This window comes from Myzus persicae, unplaced genomic scaffold (assembly GCF_001856785.1).
Source record: "Myzus persicae strain clone G006 unplaced genomic scaffold, MPER_G0061.0, whole genome shotgun sequence".
In the NCBI taxonomy this organism is placed as follows: Eukaryota; Metazoa; Arthropoda; class Insecta; order Hemiptera; family Aphididae; genus Myzus; species Myzus persicae.
Window position 1 is genome coordinate 11,346 of NW_019100962.1, and position 12,077 is coordinate 23,422.

Sequence of the window (12,077 nt, forward strand, 5' to 3'; positions counted from 1 at the left end):
GATCTATCGTTTTAAAAATGTATAAATTAAACAATCTATATCCAAAGAAACCATGTGTACTGTATATAATGCGATATATTAATCTATTTTCCAATACAGTTTAATAGTTTGGGGATGTTGTTCAGAAAATTGCAATAAGGTCTATAATTACACAAAAAACATGGTTGTCAGAATATGCTTAAATGAAAATGTTTTAACAGGTTCCTTTGTTTCAAACTTCAAGGAGCTAAGTTTTTTACCGTCAGGTTGCTGTATAAGCAATTTGCCATATTATATGTTTCTAAAAATATTAGATTTACACAAATCAATGAACGTGAAAAAAGAGAGTATGATATCAAAGTTGACTATACAAAAAAACATTTTGAAAAACATTTTCTGGACTATTTAGGTCCATCTAATTTTAATGCAAAGCAAACACATCTTAAAAAAAAAGTTTTACTTTAATATAAACAAAAAATCTGGGTATCAAATAAAATTTAACCTAATTGTAAAATGGTTGTTAAGTGAACTGTAATTTTAACCTATATTTTGTTTTTTATNATTGCCAAAAAACATCGAATTTCGTTGACAGTAATATTGGGATCGGGACAATTTAAAAATAATGCGTAATTCTTGGTTTCTACTACAAAATGTTGTATTATTTCATCGTCAATAAACTTTTCGAAAATTTCGGTTATGGACATATTTTGATATTTTGAGTAGTCGGGTTTAGGAAATACAGTTGTCGTTTCAATATCAAAGTCGGCCTCCTTTATCCAACACGGTTTACGTTTCGATTTTATACGAGTGCTCATCCACTTTTTATATTTATCCGACAACTGATTAGGTCCTACGATTGAAGTTTCACGTGTAGTATGAACTTGAGAAATATTATTTTGACTGACTTCATAATTAACGCCTAAACGTTCATTGTTTTGAAACCGAATTTCAGCATTTGCTAACAATTGCCGAGAACTGAGATTGTCAACGAAACTAGTTGGGAAAAATGGTATTTTTATAAATTTGGTTATGAATAAAATGAAAATAAATAAGGGACTTACCCACTCCCATCCTCATCTGCGGAATCTCCATCTGACTCAACATGAGGATAAGGAGGTTCAATAAAAATATCTCCCTCTATATCTTCATTTAAAAGAATATCTAACGCCTCGGAGAGTGAAAACCCATTTCTAATCGAAAAAATGAAAATTCTATTAAAAACAGTCCTATAAACGCCTAGTGTTGCCAAATGGCAACATTGAACTTCAACCTTATATAAATACGTGAATGTTAGTATTTATTTATTTTTTTGTACGTAACTATATAGATAATATTGTACTAAATGCGTTTTACATAGAAAAAAAAAATTATATACAATAAAAGTATTCCAAAATTTACTTACTCGAAAGAAAGATCCATTTTTCGTAGAACGACGGCAATGCACAAAGTCAAACAACGATATAACCAAAATGATAATAATAAACGGAATCGATTTTACCCGTATCTTATCTTGAAATAATATACTATTACATAATGTTATTGCCGCAGCAGTAGGTACAATTCCCAATGAGAAATAAACTTCTAAAAATAGGTCTACCTATGATGCCATATGGCAACGCACGGCGTTAATGGGTTAATTCTATTATACCTGGTGGTCGACGTTCGTGATTAAGTTACTTGATCTGATTTCCGTTTTAAAGTACCGAGTTAAAATAGTGTTAATTACGTAGTGGAATGTTGTTTTTCATTAAGAAACAAAAAAAATTAATTTCAATTAAAAAACATCGAGGTGAGTAATTACTTTTTTTATTACTTACTAGGTATAATTAGGTTTTTACTTAAGAAAATTATAGAGACAATTATGTCGGACTTGCATTTTATCGATTCTGATGACTTGGACGATTTAAATACCTCTATTGCAGACAGTGCAGTAGTATTTAATGTAGAAACAGGAGCTTTATTAGACGTTCTGATTGAGTTGAAAGGAGACTGTTTTTTTAATGTGTTTATTAGTAAGTACTAAGTTTAACTTTTAATATATATATATATACATAAATTAATTTTAATTGTGTATTTTTTATATGCCTACAAACGTCATTAAAACATAAATATTTTAGATCATGGAATTAATGTTGAAAGTTTAAAGTTCATGAACTCTGATCATTTGAATACGTTATGTCCTCCTGAAAACTATGGAAAACGCATAATTTTTGAACATAATTTGATAAAGTGGCAAACTACTTTTGAGGTAGGTGCCCATGTTTTTTATTTATTATCATTTATTATACTTATAATATTATTAATTATGTCAATCAATGTAGAACCAGAATACAGATTGTAGTTCATCGTCTTCAACATCGCAGTCTTCAGAATCTGAATGTAGCTCAAATAATCAAATAGTTTTGAAAGATCAGGTATTTTAATTTGTTTTCTAATTAGTAGAACTGTGAACTCATAGTACCTATAGAAAATTAATTTTTGTTTCAATTTAAAAAATATACTAAACTATTATTACTAGGTACTTCCTATTAGTATGTGCATATTATTAAATTCATTTTTTTGTATTGACAAATTACATTTCATGTTATAAGGTCATTTAAAAATATATATATTATATACAAATTACCTAGGTAATACATTTAAAGTTACCCCTGTGTGCAAAATATAATCTCTAAGACGTTACATAGTACTCTCATTAAGTAGTGAGAAGTACAAGATTGGAGCCTAGAGATGTCTCAGAGATTCTTATGTGACGCTTAATGTCCAGACACGCGAAGTTACTGCATGCGACGTCGCAAAATAATGGTCCATGTGTGGTCACAATTTAATATCCATGGGCCATCCTGGTTGTGATACATGGGACTACTTATTTTCATCGCATCGACATCACATAGAAATCGCAAAATTATTAATGTTCGCGAAAAAAAATAAATTTGATTGTCGATGCCAGCGGACTTTTTTTGTGTGATAAATGATAAATAGTTATCTTATTTATAGTCTATAAAAAAAAATAATATTTTTATAGAATGGTCTATATTATTATCTAATAATATCATATCTTTATTTAAATTGGGATGTCACAGCGGTCGGCGACACGACGATTACTATTGCGGCAATTTAACTATAACATATTTTTATAATTTCTATTTATAGTCTTATTATAAATAATATATATTATTATTATTATTATTATTATTTTATTATCTATTATAATATTAGATACGATTTGTACATCCCTACGATGTCTCAGAGACCTCGCATTGTAATTATAACACTGTTACATCTATAAGTAATCGCATAGTACAATTATATATACAATTATATTTTCCCAGTAATTGCATGGTAACAATAATTTCTATGTAATATTACAAATTACAGTCGCATAGAACTCTATTTGTGACGTCGCTAAGTATAAACTAAATAACTTAAATTTTTATATTGTCTCTTAAACATATCATAGAAGTATAATTGAGACATCACACTTGAGATGAATAAAATACAATGTCATAGAAGTCAAAATCACACTATTGCACACAGGGACAGTTAGTTGTCGAACTATTCGTAGTAGAAGTTAAAATATACCTATACTTTTACTAAATCATATTATTTGCCACTATGATCTAACTTCCCTTTAAGTATTATTCAAATTTGATTTCTGCTTAGTAGTTTTAGTAATTTTTTGTATTATTGTAGATAAATATTGAAGGTATTTTAAATAAATCTGGAAAAGGAAGTTTAATTATAACATATTATAAAAAGCACAGTAAATTATCAGATAACTTAAGAAAAGTGTTGGCAGATGTTGTCATAGAATATTTAATTGAACATAAAATTCATGCTTCATCCAAGTTGATACAATATACAGCTGACACTATAGTAAAATATTTTAAATCTGAAGTTAAGGTATGTTAAAATAATTATAAATTTTGATAATTAATTATGTGTGAATTTGTTGTACCTATTTATTTGTATTAAATAGGAAACTTATTTTATGAATGTTCCAAAACGTAAACCAAAAGGTGCGTTGTATCAAAAGTACAACAATACTGTGACAAAATTGCGCAAGAACGACCTTTGGAGTTACCCTAGGACATTAATTAAAGATTCAACTGCTTCCAGTTCTACAGCTAATTTTAACCAACCTCTATCACCTCCTTTACAAATTGATGGAAAAGTTTTTTATATTTAATTTCATATGTCAATGTTACCATTAGTAGATTAATAAAAATATATGATAATCTGCAACCATGTATTATATTATTAATTTGTAATTATATAATATCATATTATGCTTTATAAATGTATGTATTTATAGACCAAACATTGGTTACTACCAAAAGATGGCTTCAGTTTAATGTTGAACCTTTTGAAGATGTGTTAATGAAGTGGCGAGAAACTGTTGAATATCGTCGGACATTTCTTACACAACATGATACCAAAATAAATAGTATATTGGAACAGTGGCCCCTATACAAACAGTCATTTGGACATAATTTGGTAAAAAAAAGTTAAGATACATTTTTGTACTTTCTTTCACGTGTTAATTTATGTACACTATAAATGTGGTAATTTTTTTAGATTGATATTGATTTTGAGTACATTTACTCAGGGAAAGAACATTTTTTATTTGAAAAATGGCCACTACTTATTCCTAAACTATTATCTCTTATGCATACAAACATTAAAGATTCAAACAGCAAAGAATTATTGAAGAAACTTTGTAATCAAAATTCTGAAATTGGATAGGTTGGTAAACTTATTATAATTATTATGTTGTGCGATTAATTTCAATGTACATATGTAATTTTTTACAGATTCTAAAAACACTGTTATATTTGCTTTATTGAATTCTCTAATAATTCCAACTTCAAAGTCGTATGAGATTAACAAGATAACAAACTCAAAACGTATCATCAAAACTTCAATAGCTGATGCCCGAAATTCATTTTTATTACTTTGCCCCAACACCAGCGACTTGTACACACAAATTCAAAATAAAGTTGACAATTATTACGAAAAGAAACAAACTTTACAACCGCTTATCTGCATCATAGGAGATGAGTATGTTGATTCCTGCAAAGAATTTTTTGTTTATTATTTTAATACATATTACAAAATTCCCAATATTGTTAAAGCTGTAGATTTATGTTTTAAAATATTTCATGTTTTTAATTTAAAATATCCAATTGAATCTGAGTTGGTGTGGACATTTTTACAAAACTATATTTATGATATTCATACTGAATTTGATGTTAAAAGTTCTGCTGTTATTTCCTTAATGTCAGATTTATCTAACTAACATTCAATATAATTTTGTATGAGTATAATATGGATTTATTTTGTTTCAAATGTCAATTGATAATAAATGACCTACAAAAATTATTTATTCATTTAAAATTAGCTCATTCACTTCATTCTAATGATGTATATAAATGTTGTATTTTTAATTGTACTCAGAGTTTTACATCTTTTCGCTCGTTTGCAAAACATATGAAAACAGGAATTAATAATGTTCCAATCAGTTCTCAATTAGTTTCTTCTGATAAATATATTAATGTATCTGAAGGGTTAAATTCACCTTATAATGATCTATCTTCTGTTAGTTATTCAAATGAAATTAAAAATGATACTCCAGAAGTAAATATTAATTTACTGAGAGATTCAGCGTTAAAATTGTCTCTTAAATACTACGGAAAACTCAATCTTTCTAGAAAACAAGCTATTGAACTGCAAGTTGACATTACAGAGCTTATAACTAAAACTATTGCTATGCAGATTGAAACAAAAGTATTAGTTAGTTGTACAGATTCTAAAATTCTAAAATCATTAGAAACTATTTCTGAGTTTTGTAAAAATCCATTTAAAGGTATTGATTCAGAATATAAATTTCTTAAACAATTACAAGACAAAAATTTATAGGTGTCCATATATTGCATACATTTTCATTTGTTGAGCATTGACATATTTCACACGATGAAAATCAAAATCTTCATTATAGTCTCAGTTACATAAATATTTACATTTATTTAATTTCTAAAATAACATTAAAACAATTAAGAAAAATGAACACCTATACTTCAACACTAAGGCTTAAATCTAAGTTTTAGATACATATATTTTTCATTATTAAGATAATGATATACCAGTATGACTGTATGAGTATTAAGTATCAAATTTAAAGGTAAGACATAATCTAGGTCCCCATGTAGGTTTTTTATATTTTAATTTCACAACAAGTTATGAACATTTTAACCATATTATAATTTGAATAATTGTGTTTCGAGTTTTCGACAAATTTTGTGTAAATATAAGCTCAAATGCTTGTGAACAAAAAATCATGATTACCTATATAAAAATCTTGGTATTTTTAAATATCTCCAATAACCAGAATGAGAACCTTGTATTTATTTTTTTAAACTTAATTGTTTAATTATAATTATAAAAAAATCTTTATAGTATCGATTATAGAAAAATATTGATGGCTACAATAGCTCAAAAAGGGTGATATTACATTTTTATAAATTATACTATGTTTAGGAAATGCTAAAATAAGCATTGAGTGAATATTTTGAGACTTGGAGTACTATACTATATTGTACGTACTATACTTGGACTACTATATTTAAGATTATTTTTTTTGTTGAATTTGAGTTTTTGAGTATAGAAATCAGATAAGGAGTGCATAATAAAAATGAGAACGAACAATTGACTGATAAGAAGTTTTTAAAGCAGATTCATTGAGATTTCATGTATCTTGCATGCATTGATGAATTAAGTGAAATTTTATTTTAGTAAATAATATTTATAAAAATAATTGATAAAATGACACTAAAAAATTGGTAATTTTATGATATAAAAATATTGGTAGGTGCATATAATTTATTATGCAAACTATACAATCTGTCTACTCACAATCTGTCAACAACTATACATGGTACCCTTCACAATGAATGGTACCGAACTCGCATTGTAATTTGCGATCAGTGCTTAAAATTTCAGACATTGTAAGTACTAAGTTAGATATAATCAAGGGTGGGCATTAACGAGGCAAACTATATTTAAAGGCCAATATTCTATAAAAACATCATTAGGGTATATTATATTCGATTAGTCTTAAAGCATGTGTACAAAATAAATTATACTCATATACATTGCTTGATGTCAACAATTTAAAAAAAAAAACCGGTTACCTATATTTTTTATTTTTTTGTCGATAAAACTATAATTTAAAATAAATTAAAGTTAGTTATTATATTATATTAGGTATAAACATAGGCGTAATTTCGCTAAAATTCAGGGGGTGCAAAAATAATCAGGAAAGTTACAAACTTTCTACAAAAAGTCAAAATCCCTCGTTTCACTTGCAAATTTATTTGAATCGCGGACGTTTCGCCCCCGCCGTTTCGTCCCCGTCAAAAAAACAAGTCCACGGACGTTTCGTCCCCGTCTATTATTAAGATAGGACATTTGGCCCCCGGGAGTTATATAGATTTATTTATACCTACCCATAGGACGTTTGACCCCCGGTTAGGTTAGGTTATTACTAGGGCTCGGATTTATATGTATTTATATAACCAAAGTATGTATTTACACAATAAAAATATGTACATAAATATGTGCTAAAGAATTCAAAATATATATTATAAAAAAAAAAAAAAAATGATCAATTGCTATGGATTTTTCACAAGCAGTACAATACAAAATGTGACCGTCACTTTTTAAAATAATGTTCATTTGGATATTCAGAAACATATTTTATTGCTTTGCAAGACGATCGTACTTTTAAATATAACGAACAACGAGACCACGAAACACACACTACAATGTCACATTAAAAAGTACACATTTATCGCAGTGTTCGCTCGCTCGTGTTTAACGCATTTAAAAATGAGTTAATCGTAATACATTACGATAAGATATCTGATATTTCAATTGATAAAATCGTATCTAGAAATAATCGAAAATATAACAGGTTGAGTGTTATGGTCGTTTGTAATCAAGGATCATCAATGTCAAAAATACGTCCGGTGGACCCCACCGACCACACGATATTATACTAGTCGTGAACTACTGCGCAAAACTAGTACAACTGTGATGATACCTATCTAATTTGTCATAGGAAAAATGTTATAAACGTTTTCTATTTATATTGTAAAGACTAAATAATATTTTATACCNTTCAATTACTTTATCCCACATTTCATCAAACTTTTTATCTGATCGCATTTCTTTAAAAATATTTATAATTTGAGTTGACATACTAATAACAGCAGCATAATTCATGTTTATAGACTGTAGATATTTAGATAATATATTTGTATGAGTCATAACATCTTTCAAAAATACCAAACAAAACACAAATTCAAAGTCACAAATATTTTTTAATAATGAAGTACCTTCAGGACCACATGAAATATCAGTTTCGGATATTTCTTCGAGTGTTTTGATTATCACTTCATAATTTAATAAAATTGAATTTAATGCTTTAGCTCTACAACTCCACCTGGTATCACTTAAACTCTTCAATGTTGACGGACCACTTTTTTTCGAGAATTCCAGCAATGTTGATTCAAACACAGCATGTCGTTTTGAAGATGCACGGATAAAATTATGTAAGCTTTGCATAGCGCCAAACATATTTCTGACAAACGAAACTTGTTTAGTCAAGTCAACTAAACATAAGTTCAAAATATGTGCATAACAATGTACATATAAGGCAGTTTGATTTTCTTGTCGTATCCTAGCCTGGACTCCCGTATATGATCCTCTCATAGCAGCAGCACCATCATAGCACTGGCCACGAATGTTTTCTATTTTCAAATCATTTTTTGAAAGTACTTCTTTAATTAAATTGGTGAGCGTTTCACTGTCAGTTTTATTGGTTTTGTAGAAACCTAAGAAAACTTCATGTGGTTGAAACATATCATCTACATACCGCACAATAAACGATACTTGCTCATGTCTAGATAAGTCTTGAGTCTCATCAAATAAAATGCTGAATAATTTAGCTTTTTTGATGTCATTTACAATATTTCTTTGAACTTGTTTTGCCATAATAGATAAAAGTTCATTAGAATGAGTACCACTTACATATCGATAACCTATTTGGTTACCAGCAATAGAATCTTCAAGTAATTTGTTATCTTTGGCTCGAAGATGAAGAAGTTCATGAAAATTTCCTTTGTTTTTAGATTCATCTGATTCGTCGTGACCACGAATGGATATTCCTTGCCGTGCACAGTATAAAAGTGTATCTATTATACATTTCAGATAGTTCCTATTTTTTGTAACAGTGGTTTTATGATGGCTGTTGATTTTGGAGGCTACATCACCAACAGAACGGCTTGTTTTGAACCCAACAACTTTGGCGACAGCCTCCATATGATTTATACTTTTTTCGTGAGAAATAAATGATTTTGTTGCTTTATGCCAAGCTTTGAAACCATTTGAAACAAAAGCAACTTCGTTATTCAAAGACGGGAATACTCTACAGTAAAAGCAATAAGCCGAATTGCTAGTTGGACTATATTCTAACCAACTATGAGTATTATACCACTGTTTCCTAAATTGTCTACCGTTAGTTTTTGGAAAATCACAATCGTTGGGTTGATATGGTCCAAAATCACTAAGTAATAAGCTATATACAGACTTTAATGCATGATTTGCAGGATCACGATGTGTATCAAGTATACTTTTTTCAGATTCTGGAATCAATTGAGATTGACTGTTATTATGTAATTCAAAAGTTAAATTATAAACAAGTATATCATGGATCATAACACAAAAATGATTGAAATGAAGACACAAATAATTAGTTATATAATTTATTCAACATAAATACACATCACATTTTAACAAATAGCTATACAAATTACATGGTATAAAAAATAAACACATGTAATAAGATTAAATTAATCAATAATCATACATAAAACATGAAAGTACAAAAGGATGAGGCGTACAAACTTGTCAATAAATCACAAATAAATATATAAAATAAAATTATTATTATTAAAATTATTAATAACAAATAACTAATTCTTAAACCAAAACCAAGTGAAAAGTATAAATATTAATCAATACATTAGTAACATGTAATAAACATTTTATAAGCTCCTGCTTCAAATTCACCAACATTTACAAGTAAATATTAGCATAAAGCACAAAAATATACAAAATAAATATTATAAAAACACATACATTATACAAAATTGTTTTCACTGCTATAATATATAATTAATATACCCATATACTAGGTATCTAGGTTCTACTATAAAATCACAAAATACTATGATTATCAACAAAACATTTTATTTTATTAATTTATTAGTTATTTTGAAACTTTCATTACAATTTGAATTTACATGAAATACAACCACTAACATAAACACACACATTGACAATGACATCACATAAATATGAACAAGAAAAACAATTTGAAATACTTACCTGATTTAGATGAACACATTTGATTGACTTGATCAAAAACATTTGGAGTATTAGGTACAGAACAAGACGGTGCTAAACTAATTATTTCTGAAATTATATATCACATGGTATTATAAAATATAAAATAGTTTAAAATTAAGTCAAATTACCTGACATGGATGTTTGTGTAGAACTAGTAGATGATGATGATGTAACTACCAAATTATTAGACACTAGAGTACATAATAATTATTAATTATAAATAGTTTCTAACTTGTTTCTTGTAAAATAAAAAATAATAAGCACTTGGCATTTACTACTTAGTACTTACTCGCATAAACTTTGGATGGTTTTTTAAAAAAATCATCGAGAGTCTTTCTCTTTTCTGACATTTTAAACAAAAAAAGATAGTACCTAAATAAAACGGTTTTCTCTCGCACAGGTACAGAATAAAAAAAAGATATAAAACCTGGACAGTGGACAGTGACTACCTATAATATAAATATTATTCTAATAATTAATATGAATATCAGAATATAATAATATGTCATATGATCACAGAATAATATTATAATCCTGTGATATGATCATTGATCATAGATAGTATAATATACCTTATTATCTATGTCATTGATACTTGATAGCCCTTAATTGATAGCATATCAAGAATTTCGTGGTCACAAATCTGGTATCACAATTCATGAGTGATAATAATTATCATCTATTATCGTCGTTATCATTATTTTATAAATATTAAATATTTAAAATATTGGAAAAATTATACATTATAAATAAAGAAAATTTAGGGGGTGCAAAATGATAGTTTTGCACCCCTCAAAAATTCCAAGGGGTGCAAGTGCACCCCTTTGCACCCCTGAGATTACGCCTATGGGGGATTACATTGGTAGTATAGTATCAGTGGCTGTAAACACAGGCTGATTCGACAAACGTTTCACTTATAATCTACAATTGAACATCTAACTACCAGCATGAGCAACCTATAGTGAGACCGAATAGCTATTCTATAGGTTTACCTTGTGACTACCGAGTACAAAACCAAAAACTCAAAGTAATATAATGTAAAAAAAAGAAATATGTATATATGCACATGCATAGTATACCTATGTAATATGAAAGGCAATGAAGGCAAGAACACTGCCTTTTCAGATATATATATATAGACAACATAAGAACAGTTGAACGTTGCTCATTGAATGTACGTTTATAAAATATCCAGTATCTATCCTGGATTTATAACTATACATCAGTCAGTCTAAATATATTTTACATTTATTTAATATTATAAAGTATGTTTGAGTGAATTCAGTCCAAGTCAGTGTATCGGATTGACGGATTTTAAAAAAGTATACGAAAACTGATAACGGGAGTGTGATAACAAACACTGGATATTTGAAAAGTATCGGAAAAAAATGCAAAAAAACCTGGCTGCCGTACTATTCAACGTGCCGCTGTGTCGAAACCTACACCCCGGGGACTGTGACCTAACGGCTAACATTGCGTACCTACGATTTGAGATACCGATTGTAGTCAAATCTACCACAGTTAAGCTGTTTTTCCATTATAGCAAATTATGTATTAGAAATTGCTTAACCGATTAAATTCAGAAGAATTGTGTGTAATTAAACCTTAAATCGCATTTCCTTACTTAT

The 12,077-nt window shown here is 28.2% G+C and overlaps 1 protein-coding gene and 1 pseudogene across 1 annotated transcript; one reads left to right on the forward strand and one right to left on the reverse strand.

The window, feature by feature from the left end:
- The first annotated feature begins 3,466 nt into the window (after positions 1-3,466).
- Positions 3,467-5,340, forward strand: LOC111027066 (annotated as a pseudogene).
- Positions 5,341-5,666: 326 nt separating this feature from the next.
- LOC111027067 (zinc finger MYM-type protein 1-like) lies at positions 5,667-10,799 on the reverse strand. The gene is made up of 5 exons (XM_022305284.1): positions 10,739-10,799; positions 10,578-10,640; positions 10,429-10,515; positions 8,156-9,683; positions 5,667-5,868 (listed from the first exon to the last, which is right to left on the reverse strand). Exons 1-5 carry the CDS (start codon positions 10,797-10,799, stop codon positions 5,667-5,669), a joined length of 1,941 nt encoding a protein of 646 aa, XP_022160976.1.
- Between the last annotated feature and the right edge of the window lie 1,278 nt (positions 10,800-12,077).